At 35.5% G+C, this 24,407-nt stretch overlaps 1 protein-coding gene across 5 annotated transcripts; it reads right to left on the reverse strand.

Moving 5' to 3' along the window:
- Positions 1-297: 297 nt before the first annotated feature.
- LOC109052031 (myomesin-2-like) lies at positions 298-23,546 on the reverse strand. Of its 5 annotated transcripts, none has more exons than XM_042734555.1 (37): positions 23,421-23,509; positions 22,462-22,563; positions 20,292-20,384; positions 19,979-20,114; positions 19,609-19,763; positions 19,303-19,395; positions 16,375-16,463; positions 16,251-16,283; positions 14,922-15,083; positions 14,678-14,839; positions 14,250-14,391; positions 13,652-13,845; positions 13,126-13,182; positions 11,859-11,986; positions 11,368-11,551; positions 10,763-10,937; positions 10,535-10,656; positions 9,498-9,685; positions 9,223-9,349; positions 8,643-8,821; positions 8,427-8,541; positions 6,137-6,296; positions 5,716-5,822; positions 5,589-5,633; positions 5,356-5,492; positions 4,194-4,338; positions 4,022-4,081; positions 3,837-3,904; positions 3,647-3,760; positions 3,436-3,523; positions 2,855-2,893; positions 2,639-2,744; positions 2,280-2,443; positions 1,915-1,951; positions 1,302-1,324; positions 969-1,024; positions 298-819 (listed from the first exon to the last, which is right to left on the reverse strand). In XM_042734555.1, exons 2-37 carry the CDS (start codon positions 22,539-22,541, stop codon positions 334-336), a joined length of 4,449 nt encoding a protein of 1,482 aa, XP_042590489.1. In that variant the 5' UTR covers positions 22,542-22,563; positions 23,421-23,509; the 3' UTR covers positions 298-333. The 5 variants fall into 5 exon arrangements, with proteins under 5 accessions (XP_042590489.1, XP_042590488.1, XP_042590490.1 ...); XM_042734554.1 differs by having other exon boundaries at positions 20,292-20,387; XM_042734556.1 differs by lacking the exon at positions 22,462-22,563 and having other exon boundaries at positions 20,292-20,387; positions 23,423-23,533.
- Between the last annotated feature and the right edge of the window lie 861 nt (positions 23,547-24,407).

A 24,407-nucleotide genomic window follows, 5' to 3' on the forward strand; every position in this document is an offset into this window, starting at 1 on the left:
TTGGAGGGTACAGAACAAAGACAGATAAGACAGTTGTGGCCTTTGTGATGATTTTGACTGGCCCAACAGCACTCATTTGGCTGCGAAAGCAATACATAAAACACAATCTCCCTATTTTTTTGACTCTATTTCAGAGGTTAAAACTGGTACATTGGAGTCTGAAGCTGATCTTAAAGGACTCTTCCCCTTAGATAATTTACTGTTAGTATGTTTAATCTGTGGATGATGATTTTTTGGATACTGCTGCGGAGTAATAAAGATGATCTTCTTAATATTATTCATCTATTTTATTAATTCTTGTTTTTTCTGATTCTATAAGCCATAGTTTACTAGTTACTTCTTAGTAGGGGTGGGGGATCTCATGAATCTTGGTGGGGTGGGGGATCTCATGGATCTGGGTGGGGTGGGTGATTTAGGAGCTGGAGTTGGAGTGGGAGATTTAATAGAGGGAGGTGGAGTAGGGGTTGGGGACTTCACGGAGGGAGTAGGAGTCGGGGTCTTTGCGGACTGTGGAGCAGGTATACCTGGCTTTGCGGTTGCAACGGGCTTGGACTGTCCCAGTTTGGGCTCTGGGATGTCTTCGCCTTTCTTGTAGACGCTTACTGTGATCTCCACAAATTCACCTCCGTACTTGTTCCGTACATTGATGCTGTACTTTCCAGAATCTTCCACGTACACAATTTTGATAGTGAGGCTGGCGAACTTGCCGCCCTCGAAGGTGATCTTGTAGCGGTCATCGGACACAATCTCCTGTTCATTCTTAAACCAGGTGACTTCTGGGTTGGGGTCACCCCAAACTGTGCAAGTAAGACTCAGGCTCTGCAGAGGTGAAAGGTCACAAAGTATGTGCAGATGTTTTATGAATCAATCCATCATATATGAACACTTCATGACAACACAGTTCACTTAGAAATGCATTAAAAAGAAATATGTACTAGTGAATGTGGGAAAAGTAAGAGATACACTACCTTCTTTTCCATAATGGTGACAACATCTGGCAGGCCACCTACCACTCTACCACGGTCTACAGAAGGCAAATAGTTCATGTAACACATTTGGACACTATATCCAACTTAATAGTTTTCGGTAAAATTTAAGCTAATTTAATAATAAATTGGTTACTTCCATTTGTATGAAAATTTGGGGCATAATTCTGGCATTCCTAAGCTGATTTAATGACAATATTTTCATTGTACAAAGCTTTACACTCTATTATACTGCCTGAGTTCAAGTATGCATGAATATTAACTGGATTAGAGCTCTAATAATGTTGCATTTGAGCAGTTCTATGAAATACTCACTCTTCTCTGCAAAGGCAGCAGCTCTGATGAAATAAAGAGAGAAAGAGAGAAAATATAAGTGTTTGGCTCTATTTTTGAGCTGATGCTTAAAGGGATGGTCCAAATGATAATTCAGTCATTAATTGCTCACCCTCATGTCTTTCCAAACTGTAAAACTTTGTTCATATTCAAACAAAAATGAAAGGCTTTTTGATGAAATCTGAGAGCTTTCTGACCCTGCATGAACAGCAACGCAGCTACCACGTCCAAGGCCCAGAAAGGTAGTAAGGACATTGTAAAATAGTCCACATGACATCAGTGGTTTAATCGTGATTATATCAAGCTACAAGAATACTTTTTGTGCACAAAGAAAACAAAAACAATGACTTTATTCAGCAATTTCTTCTCTTTTGTGTCAGTGACGCAGGACTTGACTGTAATAGTTCCCTTTCTGTTTATGGAGGTCCAGAAAACTCTTGGATTTAATCAAAAATGTCTTCATTTGTGTGAGATGGACAAAGGTTTTACGGGTTTGGAACAACATGAAGGTGGGTCATTTTTGGGTGAACTTTCCCTTTAAGAAAAAAAAAAGTTGTGTTAAGACAATAAACTAAAGCAATGGAGATTCTCTTACTTAAGTCTCTGGAACTCTGCATAGGCATCGGTGTATGCTGTTAGAATGAAAGAACAAGTAACACATTATAAAAGAGTCCATGACAAAGAAAATGAATAAAAAAAAGCCACAAAATTATAAAAACACACGTGCCAGTGTTCATTTGAAATGGTTTTGGATAAACTTTTATTTATTTATTTATTTATTTCCATTATTTGATCAGTTTTATAACCCTTCCATTTTTCACTTCATGCTCCTCAAAAATATTAAAATGAATTTTAATCACAGAACATATTTATTTAAGTATTTGTATGCATATAACATGTTTAACCTATTTAATGTCAAATTCTGAGCCAATAGTATTCAGCAGTCCAGCTACCACTTGCCTTGTCCGGAAAGGTCAAAGGTGCGAGAGTGTGATTTTTTCCCATCATGAATCTCAATCGTATAATGTCCCTTTTCCCTATCTGTGGGCTCACAGATCTGCATCCAGGCCATCTCAGATGTGCCTCCGATTCTCATCTTCTCTGAGGAGGAGATCTTACTCTCTCTGAAACCAGAACAACAAAAGAAAGTCAGTCACTTTGGCTACAATTCCCCCACCAAACACGACACATACTCCTGTCAAACTTAATTCTGATCTCAAGCTTATATTATCATATAACACCTGAAATAATTTCATTATCATCTAATTTGTATATTCTGATTCTGAACATATGGTTGGTCTTTCTTTATGTGAATGTACCTATGAAACCAGATAGTTTTCATCTCCTCTGTGTAGTACTTCATTGAGCATTGCAGTCTGATACCCTCTGGTGTGCACTGAAGAACCAAGTCAGAGGCAGAGGAACCTGTAACGAAACACACAAATCATTCAAATTACAACAGTGATACTGAAAAATGGAAGTGAATCGAATGATTTCAGACAGTTAATAAAATCAGAAGAGAGTAACCAACATACCAGCAATACTGGCGATGGCGTTGATGATATCCTCAAACACTGACAAAAAGAGAATAAAAAATAATCATGACAAATAGTGTTTACACACACACACACACACACACACACACACACACACACACACATATATATATATATATATATATATATATATATATAGTTTTTTTTTTTTTTTTTAGTGTGTCTATAAATACACTACTACTTAAAAATTTGGGGAATCTTATGCTCACCAAGGTGGCATTTATTTGACCAAAAATCCAGTAAGACTGTCACAATTTAAAATATCTATTTTATATTTGAATATATTTTAAAATGTATTTATTACTGTGTTTCAAAGCTGAATTTTCAGTAGGCATTAATCCAGTCCTAGTGATTATAAATCATTCTAATATGCTGATTTGATGATCAAGAAACATTTCTTCTTATGTTGAAAACAGCTGTGCTGCATGATATTTCTTTGAAAACAATGCCACTTTTGATCAATTTAATGTGTCCCTGCTGCAAAAACTTTGCGACCACAAACCTTTAAACAGCTGGGTATATATAACACACACATATGGTAATGAAATACATATCGTTACCTTTGCCAGAAACATCATAGACAGAAGTGTCTTTTCCACGGTCATCACCCAGTACAGCTTTGTAAATTCCCTGGTCTTTTCTGGAGAACTGTTGGAACAAAAAATAGATACAATAAAACAAAGCAAGTTAAATATTGCATTTATTAATAGGCTGATGGATTTATGTTAATGCTTTCTAAACTTTGATCTCTGAAGCGCTGGTTATCAGTACCATGGGGATTGGAAGAGAGCAAGATCCAGACATTGGGTTTGGTGGAACATCAACGGTAATTTCTTCATCCTCTTTAAACCAGGTAAATGTTGTCTCTTTCTTCACATTGGCCAGCTACAGTGTAAAAAATAATGACATGAGACTCTGCTATCAATGTTAAATAATCCTTAAAATGCTGGGTTGCATTTACCTTGCACACAAGCATCACTGTGCAGTCATCCGTCACATGGAAAGACAGGTATTCTGAGAAGTGAGGGCCTGAGAGAACCAGAATGATACAACAGATTAATAAATGAAAACTGACCACATATTACAAACAATACTGAAAATATGGGGTTAAAGGTTTTTTTGTGGTATTTACATTGCTTCACAAACCTTGTTTTCTGATGTGCTCTTTTCTCTGGAAATCAGCTTCCTTCAGAGCAACTTTGAATGCTAAGTTTAAAAAAATACAAAGAACATTTGCTCAGAGTTTTTATAGTTGTGTAGTTATCCCACAGCAGCACTGTGACTGGACTTTTACTTTTAGACACTCTTAAGCCCTTACCATCTCCCACAAGAACCAGTGTGCTTTGACTTTTGGCCTTGCCATCTTGCATCTGAATGGTGTAAGTGCCTTCATTGGCCTTGGTGAAGTGCTCAATAGTCATCTGGATGATTCCAGTAGAAACATCATGGCTGATTTTGTAACCCTAAACACACAGTATAATAATTTTAAATATAATTTTACCAAGGGCTTTAATTGTGACTTTAATGATACTACTACTACTACTACTAATGTCAACAATTGCCTGTTTTTATTAATTATTTGTTGAATTTTTATTATTTTTTATAATTAAAAAATGGTAAATAAAATGAATAATTAATAATTATTTGTTTTTTGTTTAAAATAATTATTATTTGTTATAAAATATTATTTGTTATTTGTTTAAAAAAATTATATTTCTTTTAAATAATTAAATAAAAATATTAAATAAAACTAATAAACTAATTCCGTTTATTATTTGTAAATATATAATTATTTGTAAAGATCAACAAAAACAACAATGATATTAATCATAATAATAACCTAACTGTAGTTTTTTTTATTATAATTGATTTTTAAATAATAATAAAAATAAAAGAATAATAACCGGCTGTTTTTCATTATTAATTGTAAATAATAATAATAATAATAATAATAATAATAATAATAATAATAATAATAATAATAATAATAATGTCAACAATTGCCTATTATTATTAGTTATTTGTGTAAAATTTAGATTTATATTATTTATTACAATTATGTTTTAAATAATAAAAAACAGTAAATAAAACTAATAAATAATAAGTAATTTTGGTTATTATTGGTAAATATATAATCATTTATAAAGAACAACAACAACAAAAATATTAATAATACTAGTCTGTGTTAATTATTTGTCGTTTTTATAATTTATTATAATTGATTTTAATATATTATATAATAATAATAATAATAATAATAAAATGAATAAATACAAATAATAAGGGTCTAATTTTGGTTATTATTTGTAAATGTATAATTTGTATGTGTAAATAATAATAATAATAATAATAATAATAATAATAATAATAATAACACCCCCCCCCCCCCAAATTAAAAAAGTAAATGGTTTAGAGGTTTTCGGGAAACAGTGTCATATATCATATAAGTGATTTTGGAGCAGTGAAGTGCTGGCTTGTACCTCAGCACTCGTGATGGCTTTATCATTGACGATGAACCTGTAGTTGACAGAGGAGGACAACTTCTGAGCCTGCACCCAGAACCGCACATGACCCTTCTCCAGAATCTCATAATTCAGCTCTGTCTTCAGCGGAACAACTGATAAAAAAGTAATTCATTTAAAAACCAAATCATTCTTAGATTTTCAAGAAATGACGAACAAAAACATTCATGAACAATCCACAGGCAACTCACTGGGATGTTTGATGTTGTAGCTCAGCTCCTGCATTTTTCTGAGCTCTGTAAAAGATAACAGGTATCATATTAACTGAGCTTCTTCACAAGTAAATAAAGAAAGAGATATTTAAACCCAATCTCTGACCTTCTTCGTTGACGGAGTAACTGGATGAAACTCCATCTGTGTCAGTCACCGCGACAGAGTAGACGCCCAAATCCTCCTTCTCAGCATTTACAAATGTCAGCTTAGAGCTTGCCAGAACAAAAGGCAGCTCGTTCATTTATAGCACTTTGCTACAGAACTTCATTATGTAATGATGTAATATATGGAACAGTCTCATGACAATTCATAAGTGTTTTACACTTTGATAAACTGATTGCAATTTCATATGAATCTCATTTGTACATTTGTGTACAATCTTTTGACCTTGGTGGGGATATTTTACCAACAAATCATACGTTTTTACACTAGTCAGATTGTGCAAACTCATTCACTTGAACAATACTTAAAAATTCTCATGAGATTGGGTTGAATAAATGACAAAATCCACACAGATCAGACATACTGTCTTCCAGAGGATGTGATGGAGACCCTGCTTGATTCAGTGATTTCTTTGTAGGACTTTGACCATGTGAACTTAGAGGTCTCGGAAACTTCACAAGCTTCAAAGTTTAAGAAAATGTCTCCGGTTTCTTCATCCACACCACATACAATCTCCTTTGTACCTTAAAAATAATACAAAATAATATCAAAATAAGGAGTTTTATCTATCATAAACCAGTTTTTGATTCAATGAAAGGTGACCCTATTTACTTTCACTGTCTGGGAAACAGCAGCTCGGGCATCCTGCTAAACATCTTTTATGTTCCAAGCAATAAAGAAATACAGGTTTGGAACAAAACTTCTGTGTTAAAGAATGGATTTGGATTAGGGCTGAGATGATTAGTCAACACTATAAAAAAAAAAAAAATAAAAAAAAAATTCATCAACAAATATTTTTGTTGTCAAACAGTCATTTTGATCTCATTTGACCTAATGTAAGGACCTGCAATAAGGCGGTTTGACCAATGTGGAGCTATAGCGCAAAACTGTAATTCAGCCCTATCAGATGCAATTCAAGAGAAGAAGAAAAACACAGCACTTATGAGAGTTGGCAGCAAAAATTACAGTGGTGGAAAAACAGCAGTTAAGAAAGCATCTAATCATAGCGATGTGTATTTGTTTGTATGAGCTGTGCAATCGGCACACAAGTTACATCACGATTATTTATATAAATCTTACAACAGATTGATTAAAAGCAAGCAGATTTACAGTATGAAAAAAACAATGTCAGTAACGCTTTCAGGTGGAATTACAACTTGATTTTCTGTTATAAAGCAGCTATCAATTGTGGACCAAACTAAAGATAAAATCTTTTATAAGTGAATGCAAAAATGAATGAATAAATAAATAAATAAACATTATTAAATTAAAGGGATACTCCACCCCAAAATTAATATTTTGTCATTGATCACTTACCCCCATGTCGTTCCAAACCCATAAAAGCTTTGTTCGTCTTCGGAACACAGTTTAAGATATTTTAGATGAAAACCGGGAGGCCTGTGACTGTCCCATAGACTGCCAAATAAATAACAGTGTCAAGGTCCATAAAAGGTATGAAAGTTGTCGTCAGAATACACCATCTGCCATCAGACGTGCAATCTGGGTTATATGAAGTGACGGGAACACTTTCTGTAAGCGAAGAAAACAAAAATAACGACTTTATTCAACAATTCCTTTGTCAACAGTCTCCTCTGTGTCTCTCCATATCACAGTATGCTGCATATGCGCTTCTGTATCATCTGTGCCACAAGGATGTGCTGTTTTCTTTCAAATCAAAGCTAAATACACGTAGAAACAGTGCATCCTTGTGGCGCAGATGGTACAGAAGAGTATACGCAGCATACGGTTGACAAAGGAATTGTTGAATAAAGTGGTTATTTTTGTTTTCTTCGCTTACAGAAAGTGTTCCCGTCACTTCATATAACCCAGATTGCACGTCTGATGGCAGATGGAGTATTCTGACAATGACTTTCATATCTTTTATGGACCTTGACACTGTTATTTAATTGGCAGTCTATGGGACAGTAACAAGCCTCACGGTTTTCATCCAAAATATCTTAAATTGTGTTCCGAAGATGAATGAAGCTTTTACAGGTTTGGAACGACATGGGGGTAAGTGATTAATGACAAAATTTTCATTTTGGGGTGGAGTATCCCTTTAAAGTGATGGTTTGTTTGGTTTGCATAGATTATAGCTTAATCTAGCTTTGTACAGTTTTGATTATTATAACACTATAAGGTGTTTTAAGAGAGCTAATGTTTTGAATAAAATATTGTATCCAAAAATAAAATGTCTTATTAATTACTATTATTTTGTTCCATATCCATATGACTTACAAAAGGAGTTGATAGGCAGAATGATTAGTTGCTTTTTCATACAGTTAATGAACTGTTGAATGAGAATGTCTCTCTGTCTGTCATCTCATTTTGTGTGCCAAAAATATTTATTTTTATTGTAAAAAATAATTGTATAACTATTTTTACAATTGTAATATAATTGTTTGTATTTTCAAAAGCTGAATTGATTGCCTTATTTTATTTATTACTTAGAATGTGTAACTCAATATTTTCACAAATTGTAAAAGCTGAATAATAGAACAAAGTCTACTGATGAATCTGTGAAATAATCAACGATTATCGTTAATCATTAAATGATCAGCAATTGTTAAATTAATCCAATTTACAATAAAATCTAAATTGTTTGTTGCAGTCCTACTGTTAATGAGTTGATTATAATACAGTATTGAAGTTACCTGGCAGTGCTTTTGCACATACAGGATCGGATACATCTGAGGCTTTTCCAACACCTTTAGCATTCATAGCCCGCACTCTGAACACATATGATGCTCCAGTCTCTAGTCCAGCCACCTACAGATCAGTGTACAAACATCTGAATATGTATTTCACATATCACACACATGTCCCTATCAACAGAGTTCTGTAACAAAATGAGGGGTTTTGAGCATCACCTTCAAGTAGCAATGCCCAATTGGCTCAGCATTCACAGCAGCAAAATCTGATGAGCCCTTCTTAGCCATGTCCACAAGGAAGCCAGTGATGGGACAGTCTCCGCTGTACACAGGAGGCTTCCACTGCACCAGGACGGAGGTGTCACGCACCTCCCAGAAACTAATGTCATACGCTGGGCCTGATAACAAAAAGAGGAATTAAGAATTTAGACGAGATGGTATTTTTTGCTGTGCAACCTCCATATGTGAACAGTGTTGAGTTACATAATTATTTACAAAATAAATGTAACTGTAATCTGTTCAAATGTTAAATATTACAAACAGGTTTACATCTGAATATTTTCACACACATACAGATATGATTGATTGCTTTCCCATATTGCATTGACTTCTTTAAAATATGAAACACCAATCTTTCAGGAGTTAAGGACACAGAATAGGACACACGCTTAACTGTTTTATTTCCCATTTGGGTTTATGTATATGCTTTATTTTTTAAGATTAATTTGTTAGATGCCAGTGTTTCCGGTCATAGCTATGCAAAGATTTGCTTTATACAGACAGTAAACAGAGTACTGACCAGGTTCAGCCATTGTCCAGGCCTCACAGGCAAAAGCTTTGCTGGGCTCAGACGGCAGGCCAACTCCGGCCAAGTTAGCAGCCTGAACCTTGAACTCGTAGAAAACCCCACTGGTCAGATTCTCCACCTGGATCCAGATGTTAAAAATACAGACCAGTCCAGAAAACACACAACGACGGTACACATTAAGAGTAATGTTTTTAATGCAAAGATAAAGATAGTTTTCAAATAAGTTCTCGAATAGATATTAAGAAATATATTTATGGAGAGCGTACCGTGAAGGTCCTGTGGACAGCCGGATGGGGTCCAACCTCCTTCCAGTCGACTGATCCTGCCTCACGCTTGTCCAGGTAGTAAGATATGATCTTAGAGCCGCCCGTGTTTTTGGGGCGTTTCCAGGCCAGGGTCATGGAGGATCCATTACAGTTCAGCAGACTGATGCCGTATGGGGCGGAGGGAGTAGCTGATTGTGTGAGACAGAGGGGAAAGTGTTTAGCGAGATGGATAACAGTTCTGACAATCACATACATTATGAGTGACTAGAGCCATTGGGGATCAAATAAAAATCAGGTGCAAGATTAAATCATTGACTCTGTGAAATTAGATTCGGTGATTGGTTATAGATGCAGTATCATACACAAATTCACAAACAACCAAGAATTAAATGTGCCTACAATAAGTGTACCTCACACTGACGTGACTTTACCTTAACGCTGATTTTTATTAGGCTTGTGTGTAAATATCAGTGCTAAATCGCTTTATAAATGGAAATATATTACATACCATACTCCACTGCACCAACTGTATAAGATAACACAAGCATATATGACAACAACACAGAGCTTTATTTAAATGTTACATGAGAAATTGTACATGTCTTTTATATTTGCATCTCCAACTTTCAGTGTTTGTTTGTGCATGATAATACATCCACGCCAGTAGGTGTCAGTATACACTACAAGACCACTTTTGTATTCAGGCCGGTAAAACAGAAAACATATTTAGTGCACCTTTAATATGCTACTTTAATATTCCTACTATTCTTACACCTTGAATGTTTTACTATTTGTAATGTCTATTATTGGATACATTTGCATATATTTGCATATGCAACTGACAGTGTTTGGATAATACATCCACGCCAGTAGGTGTCAATATAACAAGACCACTGCTGTATACAGGCAAAAAAATTTAGTGTCTTTAAATCAACGATAAATCACCATTTTTGTTAACTAATTGTCTTATCCTAACTTCCCTTTCCTTTATAACCTTTGTAACATTGCTATAGAAGCCAGCATAGTTGCATACGTACAAAGAGCAGCGTCAATGAAGAGAGAAGCAGATTCCTGTGATTCTTCGCTCAACCCGTACGCATTCACGGCTTGCACACGGAACACGTAAGTATCTCCGGGGACCAGACCATGGACCACAAACCTGACGAATGTAAATCCAGATGGTCAAGCACAATGTTAACCAACCTCCAGAAACCAGTCAAGACTTCTCAAGCGATTATTGTGATGAAGTTTTGTGCGTATTTCACCTGGTGTGTTTGTAAGGCCTGTGGTTACAAGGGAACCATTTTTTGGAGCCGACCAGAGAGGCATCCACATAGTAACCCATGAGGTTGTTAGTATGTTTCGGGGCCTCCCATTGCACAAAAGCAGACGTTTTAGTGTTTCTAGAAGCAATCACCTGTCCTGGGGCAGAGGGGACACCTGCACAAACCAAAACACAATTTTTAGAGATATTTTCACAGGTTTAACTTGGAGTGGAAGCCTGCCGTGCTGAAAGTGAACATGTTACGGTGGATGGATGTGGGCTGATGTGGGACTAAAACCCAATAAATGTGAGCCAAACAACAACAAAGTGTCAAAGTTCTTGTGGAGTGGAAAAGCATTTAAGATCATGATATTTCAGACTTTTAGCAAGCTTCGTGATTTCCTTTTCACAAAGCAGAAAGCTGTGCTTACATAAACATACATACCAAAATATGAAACAACACCTGTAAAATACAGCATGGAAGTCATTGTATAAGAAGCATTTGTAGGATTTTTTACACATCTTCCGGACATCTTATATCACATAGTTTGGCATCGGACAGTTAAACAACCACAACAGCAGGTTGACAGTTTAGAGCCTTCTTACCATAAGGGTCCACCTTTTGGATGGGTGCTGTGGGCTCTGATGGCTCACTTGAGCCATACTTGTTGACAGTGATTATGCGGAAACGATAAGATTTCATGTCCTCCATATCGTAAACAGGGAAACGGGGAGATCGTAGCTGGACCGCAGTGTTGACTCTCTGCCAGACGTGACTGTCACCTACACACTAAGTCATGGAGAGTTTCCCCTTTAAAAACCTTTTTACCAAATATGATGACTGGCACTGTAAAATTACATTACGTTATTACACTAATAATGTATTACATTAAAATAATACATTTAAAGAACAAATTAAAGACTTTAGATTATAGCATTTTTATGTATAAATCCCATGACTTCCTTGATTTTCAATCTAACATTGTTTATTCTGAAAACTAGTAAGATTAAGAAACTGACATTATTCATATTTAATAGATTTTAGGCATTATATGAGAAAAACATTTATTTTTACGGATCAAAAAGTGCACACACACCTTCTCAATGAGGTACCACACAGGTGCCCGTCCGCGAGGGCTAGGTGGTGTCCAGCTCAGGACAATGTATGTTTTGTTTATTTCTGTAGCATGCACATTGGTGGGTGGACCTGGTATTGTTACATACACTAAACAGGAATAAATCAGATGTTTATTTATACAAAATAACACTTTTAACATCATCTACTTTACATATACACTCTTATTTGCAGTGTGTTAGTAACTTAGTACTAATGTGTTGAGACAACATGAATTTTTGGCAAAAACATTGGACCTGCTCACTGAAAAACAAAGCTAAGGTAGAGAAAGAACTGAAAGGCATACAGTATACTGTATTGATTACGTCACCATTCTTCAGAACATTCTTTAAGTAATTGTATAAGAAAACAAATAGCAGCCAAAAATTCAGTTAGTCATATCCTAGTAAATAACGTTTTAGGATTTAGACCACACTGCAGAAAAAACAACAACATTTTAATACTTTGAGATCTATTTAATTGGATTAATTTAATTTAGGTGGATTTGATTAACATTTTTTTCACTCATTTATTTGCTTATTTGGTTAAATTCAGTCCGAGGAACACACATGTTTTGGGTTAAATGCAGGGATGATATTAAATCAGACTTGGAGAATTATTGGTTAGCCAGTTCACCCTTAATATGTAACCTTATCTAACCTAAATTATTATTATTGATACTATTTATTCATTGTTGCTCTTTTCATCAGACCAGTATGATTAGCTGACTTGAAATACTTTTGGAAGTCATTACTATTTCTTTTCTAATGCTATATTTGAATTTATCTGCGGTTTACATGGCCTCATATTTATTGGGAGATGACGTAATATCCTGACTTTTAAAAATGAATTTGAAGTAAGGACTATTTAAAATGAAGCCAAACAGGTGATTAAAAATAAAGAAAAATTTGATTAGTTACTGGGCACCTTCCATTTATATAAATTTTAACATAAAATCATTAAGGTCCATGGATATTCCATGTTTTTTCGTTATTCTTGGTTACAGTGGTCACATGCATACATATTTTTTATATAATACACAAGGAAGAGTTGTCTTTCTTAAAATTTAAAATGTACATTTTCAAAAACCAAGGTTTTTGTTTAACCCTTGATGTTTTACTAGATTAGATGAATGAATGAAAAAATGGATTAAGTGTTAAGATTTGACAGAGACAGCATGCGTTTGTTTGGATTGAAAGGATGGAGAAAGATGATATTAATGGCTCAGTGAAATCTGAAACTGAATGTACCTCCTTGCAGTTCCTCCTGTCCAATCGCAATGTCATATTTCCCTTCGATTTTAATCACTGTTTCACAATACATAAACATAATACTTCAATTTTCCATCAGGTTGGGTGATTCCATTTAAAAATATTAAACACCGGACTGCTTTTAAGATCACCAGTACAGATGCCTTTAAACTTCTGTGTACAACTTACTTGAAAAGTGTATTTCAAATGTGACACTAAAGGCATATAATGAAATTTGAAAAAACACAGAAAGGCACTTGGTTCACACCAGTGAGAAAATTCTCTTTGTAAATTTGGAGCAAAAAGGAGGAAAAGCATAATGCTGTTTCCTGTACACTTACCGTGACTAAAGCCAGAGGTGTCTGGAGCTTGAAGAAGTGTTTTTTGTGCTTGTTTATGCTACTGATGCAAGCTTGCATTTTGCTTCAGTTTATTATAACAGCTCATTTAAATCATGTGGGTTATGCTGGTCCTGTTTTAGCACAAGATGTCTTTATCTGTTTTTTTGCTGTGTTTTTAGTCCTACCTTCCACATCACTCTCCACTTCTGCAGCGGTCACTCCAGAAGACATCCTGGAAGGCAGACTGATGCCATCTTTGTTCACAGCTCTCACTCTGAAGTGATAGGAAGCCCCCTCGGTCAGGCCGTGGACGGGCAGCTTACACACTTTCACAGGGGAGTCATTGCACTGGACCCAGTCCTTAGTTCCTGACTTGCGTCTGCAAGACACAAGATGTACAGCATGTAAGATTTTTTAAAATATGTACAACATGTCTTTTTTTGAGCATTTAACTCTTAATTATTTATCTAAATAATAAAAACCTATGCCCATTTTTGCAACTGAATGAAAAATAAAAAAAGCTCCTGAGATTTTTTTTTGTCTCATAATTGCATGATACTGAAACTCACGATTCTGAGAAATGACTTCAGAATTGCTAAATATAAAGTCAGATTTGCGAGATATAAACTCACAAGTTATTAAGTAAGAATTGTGAGATATAAACTCACAATTCTGAGAACAAAAAAATGTCAGATTTTTGAGTTCATATCTCTCAATTCTGTCCTTGTTTCTCAGAACTGCAAGTTTAAATCTGATAATTCTGACTTTAACTCGTAATTTCACCTGTCCACAAAGTATCCAGTGATGGGAGCCTCATGGGTGGTGTTTGGAGGTTTCCAGGAGACCAGGATGTAATCTGCGTTGACATCAGAGACTTTAACATCCATGGGGGCTCCAGGGGCCCCGGCCACTGTGGGAGTGGCATCTGTGAATCAAATACAGACATATTCAAATATACATATATATGTAATTTAATGGATGCACCAAAAAAGCAATTATATTGCTTTTTCATTTAAGTGTTAGACTAAATGTGATCGCTCTCCAAAACCAATATTTCAATATGTTTGCTCGGAGGGAAAGGTAAACACAAAATTTTTGGGGGGACACATTTTATTGTAATTATTCCTCCAATCTCATATTTTTTTTCCACAACCATGTCCCCCTTACAGTTATTTTAGTGTTGGTTAGCTTATTCCTCACATATACTGTACCTTTAACAAACAGGTAAGCGCTGTGTTCAGCAGTTCCATCCTTGCTCCAAATGCGAAGTGTGTAAAGACCCTCATCATCCTTGTTCAGGTGAGGAAGTGTAAGCTTGGCGACCCCACCGCCAATTGACATCTCAGCCCACCTGGATGGCATTAGCAAAGTATCTACACACACAAACACAAAGTGTTAGTATCAGTTGACCTTTTTTCAGTGCTTCTAAACTGAATGAGGAATGCAGCCTCTCACCATCTCTGTACCACATGGCCTCGGGTGGCAGGTTTGGCAGATCAGGCACCACAACCATGTTGGCCACCAGACTAACAGACTCTCCTTCGGTACCAAACGTCACTCCAAATGACTCCAGCAGGGTCACCTCAAGCTTGCTGGGATGAATGCCGAACAGAGTAGCTAAAGGAAACGCAATATTAACCTAAGACCGTCCATGGGTCAGATATGAAACCATACCAATAAACCAAACCATCTGATTGTGCAAAGCATGTTTAGCTAATGTTTTTGTGTGATATAAATCTATGAGTTAATTCATCATATTTGTATTTATTTTGACTATTTTTGTGATTATAGAGACTGCATAAAAATAAATCCTAATCTATATGAAATATTTTAAAGCTGCCAAAAATATCCACAACAGATTACTTTTTAAAGATTATTTTAAGATGATAGGAAAAATTATATTTCAATGCTTTTGAGTTGGCATGAAAACTTTTGCATTCCTTCAAAAAAAAAAAAAAAAAAAAAAAAGAGGTGATTATTGGATGTTTTTGCATTCCCCCAAAAAGTGATAATAGAGATTGTACTTTCAATGACAAATTATTAATCTATGTTAAATTTTAAAGCTGCAAAGTGGTTATAGGATCTTTTAATTATAGAGATTGCACTCACAATGACCAATTCCTAACCTATATGAAATATTTTAAAGCTGCAAAAAAGAGATATTTCCTATTTTTTTAATATGATATCTTATTTTAAATAACTTTAAGATAACTTTGTTTTTATTTTAAAATAGATATTTTTTAATTCCTAATATATTTTATTTATTTTTAATGTACTACTCTTTATTTGTAATATATTTAATTGCATATATATATATATATATATATATATATATATATATATATATACATATAACACAGAATAAAGGTAGCAATAATCATATATATAACAACACACACACATACACACATTTATTTATATATTTAGCAACCATATTTAATTTGCTTAAATCCCAAAGATATAAACTTCATCCCTGTGAAACAGTAAATCCTGTTGTCTTCAATTTGTTCTGGTCATTATTTTTCCAACACCCAGTTCTTCAAGTCTTTTGAGAATCTATGAGAATAACTAAGGATTCAGTAACTTTGAACATGTGTTGCTTGTATAATTGACAGCTCTAGGTAGTGTTTACCACACTGCCTTCTGTTTACAAGCACAAATGAACCCTGGGAAAAATGTGACACTGTTTCCATGTCTTCTCAAGGCTTTCCTTCTGGAACAGAACATATTTATGGCTTATGATCTCAAGTAAGGTCCTTCAGCCAAATGCAAGCTCCATCTCACCTTGCCCTGCCAGATGGGAGAGCTCTCCTCCCCCTAGTGGCCAGACATGAAAAGACAAGCAAGGTAAATTACTGAAAGACCAAAAGAGAAGAGAAAAGATGAGGAGAAAACAAGACACACTCACTCCTGACGCAGACAGTAGCCTTGGAAGTGGCCTTTCCATGCGGATTGGTTGCCACAACACTGTAAACTCCAGAATCAGTAACTGCACATCTGCAATCAAACAACACAATTTCACAATGTAAATAAACAGCTGTGTTCCAACCAGAAATATAAGGAGAATTATCTTTAGTGCCTTTCAAAATTCATATTATAGATTATAGAGGCCATATTGACTCAGATTAGTTAACCCCAAAATTAAAATTCTGTTATCATTTATGCTGTCACACAAAAACACAAAAGAAGAAAATGTTGATATTTCGAAGAATGTTCGTAACCAAATCATTTCAGTGACCACTGACTTAAAACTACTATTAACTATTACTGGAACAAAATAAGGGTGAATAAATGATTACTCACAATTAGCAGTAGAGATTAAAAACCCAAGATTTTATATAACAAATCACTTTACAAAATAAAAGTGAAGTGTGTGATTTCTGTGCCACTATAAACCTTTTTCACATTTATGGGTTTCTCAGCAGCGGGAGTCTTCATAGTTGGGTAAAATTCGAGAGCACTGAATGGAAGAGTGCCTCATATATATATTTTTTGCATTCCCATTTCCTCAAATAGCAAAAGAAAAACTCCACGATAGTGTCTTCATGACTTTTAATGAAAGGAAAAAAAATGAGAGAGACTGATGATGGTAGTTAGAAGACAGAACGATATCAAACGATATCAAAACTTTTGAGGATTTATGAAGCCTTGTGAAAAAGGTCCATTGTGATCAAAACTGGAAAATATGACTAGTCAAAAGATTTTCCCTGAACACTTCTCTGTCTGGTCGGAATGTTCAAAGAAACAGTAATGTTTTAAAAGCCCAAGAGATCCACAGAGTTTACACTTTTTGGCTAAATTATCTTACAATTGACCCTTCGCAAAGATCCGCCCCCCTTCATTACTGTTGCTATGTCTGACCAACCATGGCACTCTCACACCACACACCATGTTTTTACGCAGCGAAGAAAACATTGCGGAACAAATAGGACACTGAAAACGCAACAGAGCAGGTTACTTTAGGTATGAAACAAAGTCACAGCTTTTTTCATTTTTTTATGAAATTCGAACAATAAATTCAGTTTTGTGGCTCTTTAATGTGTCGTGACAGATCACTGTAGCACCTCAGTTCAATCAAACGTGAATTTACTACTATTTAGAGCATGAAATAAAAATGAATGAACATCAGAAAGTATCTTTTTTTCCACAGCGTAAAGACGTCAATACATCTTTTTCAAGTTCAAGCTCACCGATGTTAATCTACTCTCTAATTTGGTTTGTTTGTCAGACAAAAACGGCAGATTTGCGTTATGATTGGTCAGATCGACTGTCAATCAAACTTCCAGCAAAGGTTCAGCTGTCTGTGCATATTAAACTGGGAAATGAGAAAATATCACAATGGGGAAAATTACACACTTCAGGTTTAAAGGTGAGCCAGTGGTCATTTGAATAGTTAACAGAGTGGAAACACTGTTCCTCTTTCAAGAACTATTTGGTACGAGTGGACAGACTTTGCATCCGGAACATGATCTCACACGACAGCAGTGTGTTGGACTCAGACATGCCTTGCTGTCCTTGAAGGAGTGAGAATAGAGCACCGAAATGTGACCTTCAGTCCCTGTGGACTATTTTAGAGCCACTCCTTTTCCTTTGCAATCCATAAGAGATGTTTGTCCTGACCAATACACCAATTTTATTTTATTTTTTTTTCACATTATTTGATTTCTCTCTGAGAGCTGTAGGAAAACATATAACAAGCTTTTCTGAGAATGAATGAGTGTCTGGTCAGACCAAACAGCGGCCACTGCGACGGCCTGGGATCTCTGAGAGGTGCTACTGTGAGTCTTCATGGGCGTCAGGCGTTCCAGGATCGAATGACGCATAGCTAAGTTGAGCTGAACCAACAGCTGAGACTTCTTCAAGATGAACCTCACTGGGACTAAATTGGAAAGTGTTGCTCTCACAAGTACTTCATTCATTTTTGCAGACCATTACAGATGGAAAACTCTTCCAAAGAGTGAAAGTGAATGGAGGCCAGGAGGCTTTTTGTCCATTTACTTCAAAAACAGACCAAAAGCACCATAAAAGTAGTCTGTATGCTTTGTAATCTACATTAAATCAGATGATATCGCATCTTTGCAAGAGGACAAGATTGAAATTTAAATAATTAGTCACTGACAATGTGGCCTTGAAGAATGTCCTTCACAGCTGTGGTCACCACTCACATTCTAAAAAATATCCTGTTAAATTTATGGTTAAAAACAGTCAGATACTTGCTAGATAAGAGTCAGCCTGTCAGCTGTGATTGACAAACACTAAATCACATTAAAAACTAAATGACATAAAATGCAACTCAAAACACACTAAAGTACATTACTAATACACAATTATGTAAATAAAAAAAAAAAAAAAAATGTGATGTGTCACTTATAGAGACTTCAGGGAATGTAGATTTACTGTTATAAATTACCATAAATTATAAATACTTGCAAAATAAAACAATGACAGTATATTACATGTATTAAATATATACATGCAACATTAAACCATTTACAGTATTTCACCGTATATGCTAAAGTTTTAGCATTTGTTTTTTCTGTAAAAATTCTAAAAAAAAAATTTACAGGTCACCATTCATTTTCATATGGAAGAGAGCAGCTTGGACTTCTTTGCAATATATCGCTTTGTGTTCAATGAAAGAAAGACAATCAGATGGGTTTTCAAAGACATAAGGATGAGTAAATATTGAAGCTAAGCTCTCTTTCTGATTTATTTAGGTACAGTAAATGTGTAATAAAGAGAAACTTGAGGTGTTGTTAGCAACTCTAAATTGAAAATGGAACAAGGAAACTATTAGAGGCTGTGAACTGTGAACTGAGAGTGTGTGAGCTCTTACCTGCTAATAATCAGACTGTGAGCCCCGTACTTGTTCTCAATTTTGTACTTTCCAGGAGCACTCAAGGGGTCAATGGCAACATTATTCTTATACCTGCCAATACAGAGAAATACTGTACAGTTATGCTTAATTTGGACCAAATTAGTAGGAGAGTAAAACCACAGCAGAGACAGAAAACACATAAAGGACCTCACGAATGAATTCAAATAATATCACAGTTTATGCTGCTCGAGTTTAAATCAAGCCATCAGATCATTACTAAAGCAGGTTATAGGATGGTTTTGGAATATAAAACTGAATCCAAACCATTTGACAACAGGGTTGGGTTGGCCGGACACGGTGCAGAACAGTTTGACGGGAGTCTTTTCCCACACAGTGTGAGCTCTCAGACTGATCAGGAAGTCTGGTGCTTTGGGAAGCTCAACAGGATAATCCTTCCTCAAAGGCATCATTCCCTTCACCTGTTAAAATACAGGAAAAGTCTGCTTTTTGACCTTCATTGTATGGACAAAATACACAACACTGTTAAAAATATCTTCTTTTGTGCTCCACAGAAGAAAAAAAGCCATCAGGTTTGGAATAACAACACGAGGGTGAGTAAACGATGACAGAATGATCCTTTTTGGCAAAACATTGAGGTATTTTGAGAAAGAGTGATGTTTAAGATGATGTTCACCTCTCTAGTAATCTCAATATTTTTCACTTGCTCCTTTGTGGCCACTTTCATCCTGTGCAGCTCCTGCTGCATCTGAACCAAATCTCTTCCAAAGTGAGCCGTCATTCTCTGATACTCCTGCATGCCTTCGGGAGCCCTGCAGACGCAAAAATGAACATTTACATTGCAAAATGCACAGGTTTGGTCTTAAGAGTACAGTGACATTATCATTTTTGTCATCTGTAAATATGGAAGCGGGCTTCAGGGTTTCTCTTACACTGTCTTTAAATAGCCCTCTGAACTGTAATAGATGCAGGAGCCAATAAAATCTCACCTCTCCCTGAAGGTTGGCACTGTGTAGGCTTGTTCCTCCATAGCCTCAGAGGCCTGGACCTGCTCCTTCTTCACTACCCGAGAGCTTGATTTCCTGCTGTACACATCAGAACAGCATTTGAGTCATGTTTGCATCGTGTGACAGCAGTTTGTTGCATTTCACACTTTGTGCTGTTTTGTGAAAGTCCGAATTTCACCTACTGAAGGATCAGTTGCATCGGTTATTGTAGTACATTGTATATTGTGGATCTAGCCTACTATACAGTGGTTATTATTGCTTAAAATTGGAATGCCAAGTGCATAAACTAATTTAAAACCAACAAAACAAGACCAGCCTGATCAGGAAACCATATTTGGCTGGCAAAAGCTAACAAAGTACTTCAACCTGCTCTGTTTTTGTTTTGTTTTTTTAGCATTACTCATTACTTTTTATAATGTGTATCACATAGTTAATGGATCATTCTGTTTAAATAGTTTAATTCTACAAATTAAATTAAAATTATCTTGTGTAGAAATACACTTTACACATTAAATGTGTACTTTGTAATAAAGTTTAACTTACTGTTTAAAACGTTGTTTTAATATTGTTTTTTAAGTATACTTTTAGCACTTTATTATTTTAACTGTAGTGTGTTATTTGAGATTACATTTAAAGTTATATAAATGTAAATATAAATTTAATAAACTGCAACTTCACCATTATTACAAATATGTAATTAGATATATAATTAAATACTTGACATACAAGATTCAATAGAAATGATTATAAAGTATATTTTAGTTTGCCATAAATGCTTGTCAGTACATTCACTTGAACCACATTCACTTGAACCACATTCACTTGAACCACATTTAAAAAAAGTCATTATGAAATTACATATAAAGATGCCTTTATGCCCTATACCTAAGTGCCTTTATACCTAAGTGGGTCAAAAAAAAAAAGTTTAACTTATTGTTTTAATATTATTTTATTTATAATTTCTTTTAATTTTCATTCTAATTATTATGCATTTAAGTGTCAGGAAACAGAATTCAGTTTGCATTTACAGTTAGTATATTCTTTTTGCATATTAACAGAAATAAGTACATATTATGGAAATAAGTATATTATTTATTGTTTTAAAATGTGTATTTAAACCACTTTAGATGGTTAAGTTCATAATTAATTAGTGAACATATAAGTTCTTTGTTCCTCCTCTTCAAAAATTTAAATAAACAGATGCTAACAGGAAACGTTAAACAGCACGTTTCTGTCACCAGCGCCAGCAAAGCTTTACAAAAACCTGACCAACAACTATGATTGGGTCTTCAATACAAAACAAATTATGATCACAAATAATTTTTTTAAAAATATAATAAAAATGGTTATTTAAATGACTATTAATCTTCTCTGTTCTGCTAAGTACAGTATACTGTCTGGATCCAGATTCTTTAGTCTATTGCAAAATCTCAAACATTGATTTTCGAGGGCCAAGTTGATCAGAGCAACAGAATCAGTCTTCTAACGCAATGGTTCCCAACACTGGTCCTTGGGGCAACCCACCACTGCACATTTTGCATGTCTCCTTTCTCTGACACACCAATTTCAGGTCTTGAAGTCTCTGCTAATGAGCTGATGACCTGAATCAGCCGTGCTTGATTAAGGAGACATGCAAAACATTCGTTGTGGGGTAGCCTCCAGGAACAGGGTTGGGAACCACTGCTCTAACGTATAGCAAGGTTTGGTAAAAGCTAATTAATTCATGCTTGTTAACCTAAATCCAACAGCCTCCTAACTGAGGCAAATCTGAATTCCCTCAATACTCTTCACCCAAAATGTCAATACAAACCACTTTCTTTCTTGACAGCCAAAAAGCTTGAGCAGCATGCCTTATATCATATTTTCCTACAGTATGCCAAGCAGTATTTTCTCCTTTCTCACCACTGATGTATGACGTAATGTTGAGTCTGTTCACAGAGCACACTAGCTTTGCATATACATCTTTACACCCGAGTGTCTAATCAGGTCACTTGACCTTCGGGTCTCTTATGAAGCAACAAAGAGAGCGGTATTAGCACAAGCGGATGCTGCTGTGTGTTTAAGGACAGATCTTCTGGCCTGCTGAGCCAAATTCACGCCAAAGCTATCCATATGCTCGGCCATTCAAATCAAGTGCAACCGCATCCCATACCTTGAGTGTTGGACAACATGTTTTGAGCTTTGATGTTGCGATTGCTCCTGCCGATAAAGTGTAACGCCCTTCGCAGGCATGTCGGGAACACTCTGAAAAAAACCTTTAGACCACACCAAGACTCACTGTGCAGTCTAAATCATCATACTGGGCAAAATATACAATTAAGAATGTTAAATATGAGTATGGCACATAGAAATTTTGGTTAGCAATGATACATGTAATACACAAACAAGTATAGAATGATTTGAAAATTCAAATGATTCCGACATTCTAAAAAAAATCACCTTATAAAAATACATACACTCCAAAACTGAATATTGCCTGTCCAAAATAAATCAGTGCAATATCAAATACTGTATATTCCCAGAGTCAGTTTTTACTCTAGCTACTGGTTATAGTAAACTAGCACCAAAACCACCTCTCCTCACATTCCAGCCCATCAGCAGCTCCATGAGCTCAAGTGCATCGCATTACAGGCAGAAAGTGAAAAGCTGACCTCAGAATAACTGCCACGACTTATGGACACAAACATCTTGGAGCTACAAAAATCTAAGCGGGAGCAAAATAATCTGAACAAAAGCCCTTAGATTTGACCTTTGACCCGCACATAATGCAACAGGCTGCTATGGCCATAAGGTCTCATGTGGAAACAAACAAACTACAGGATTTGTGCAGTTCAGCGTTAAACGAACTCTGAAAAGTACTTAAAAGTAGACAGCAACACATTAGAAAACAAGATTTTTGGAACTACATCTAATATGAAGATAAAGAAGGCTCAAAACATTTTGTAATGACCTCACGTCCACTTCAGCTCTAGCACCGGAGACTTTCAAAATTCAATAATATCAATATTCAGTTGAAATCATGCGTGGGAAATACACCCAATATGATCATCTGGTGAGCATATGTCTCCCAATAGGTATCTGTTAACAGATTAACAAAATAAAGCTGCACTTACCCCAAGAGAAAAGAAGAGCTTTGAGTGTTGGAAGAGCAGCCTGAGAGCAGTTGGAAAGCTCCTGCTGATGGAACAAAAATAATGCACTCACTTAGGGAATGCCTTCACTCAGCCGCCCCATGTAAGGATACTCTTAAGACTATATATAGCATTTACCTCAATTTTCAGACCATTTTACCGACTGAAAGAGAGCAAGACAACAGATTTAGTTTAAGATGGGCAAATGTTCATTTATTGCTTTTTAATTGGACTCTTGAGACATACGAATAGGGTAAAACAAGACTTTACCTGGAAGCACAACCTCAGCGGGAACGGCATTGGGAAGTTGAAGGCTTGTGTGCGTTCTCACCTACTTCTGAAGGATAGAAGCACATTTTCTACAACGACCGCAACTTTGAGCTTAAACACGGTTCTCTTGTTGCCCTTGGCACAATTATGAAAGATGCTTCGGTTTGTAAACATATACAAAACATATACTTGTCTTAACCTCAACCCAAGGAGATATAAATATATATATATATATCTCCTTGGGTTGATGTTAAGACATGTACTTTTTCATCTTTTTTTATTTCTACAAGTAGAAGCAACTTCCAAGAGGATGCCGAAGTCGGCGTCTTAGGAGCCCTTTTTAGGGTTTTAATCTACTCTGCCTCCCCTTGCCTACAGTTGCCAACATCTATTTTTAACAGGAGATAAAACAGAGAGAGAGACTGTAATAGACACCCTGCAGTTACAGTACTGCTGTATAAGTCATTAACTAATCAATACTGTCTGTCAAACCAGGTCTTGTAGATGTAGAACAAGAACAGGGAAAATCAGGGGACAAAAATAAGCGTGAAAATAATGTTAATGTATAAACAAATATAACAAATGAATGAATGAGAAATTATCATTATTATTATTTTAATTACTAGTTGTTAAATAGATATAGAAAGCACAGCAATTTCAGCAGCTGGGCAAACCTTGGATAAAATAAAACATAACA

The sequence above is a fragment of the Cyprinus carpio genome, chromosome B11 (assembly GCF_018340385.1).
Source record: "Cyprinus carpio isolate SPL01 chromosome B11, ASM1834038v1, whole genome shotgun sequence".
In the NCBI taxonomy this organism is placed as follows: domain Eukaryota; kingdom Metazoa; phylum Chordata; class Actinopteri; order Cypriniformes; family Cyprinidae; genus Cyprinus; species Cyprinus carpio.

Bases quoted from the DNA above. Each gene is read 5' to 3' on its own strand.
- LOC109052031 (XM_042734554.1), bottom strand. From the start codon at position 22,541: ATGCCTGCGAAGGGCGTTACACTTTATCGGCAGGAGCAATCGCAACAT. The intron at 9,350-9,497 runs GTACGCTCTCCA...ATCTGGATCCAG, and splicing joins CTGTCCACAGGACCTTCACG to GTGGAGAATCTGACCAGTGG. The intron at 5,823-6,136 runs GTATGTCTGATC...TGTTCTGGCAAG, and splicing joins ATCACATCCTCTGGAAGACA to CTCTAAGCTGACATTTGTAA.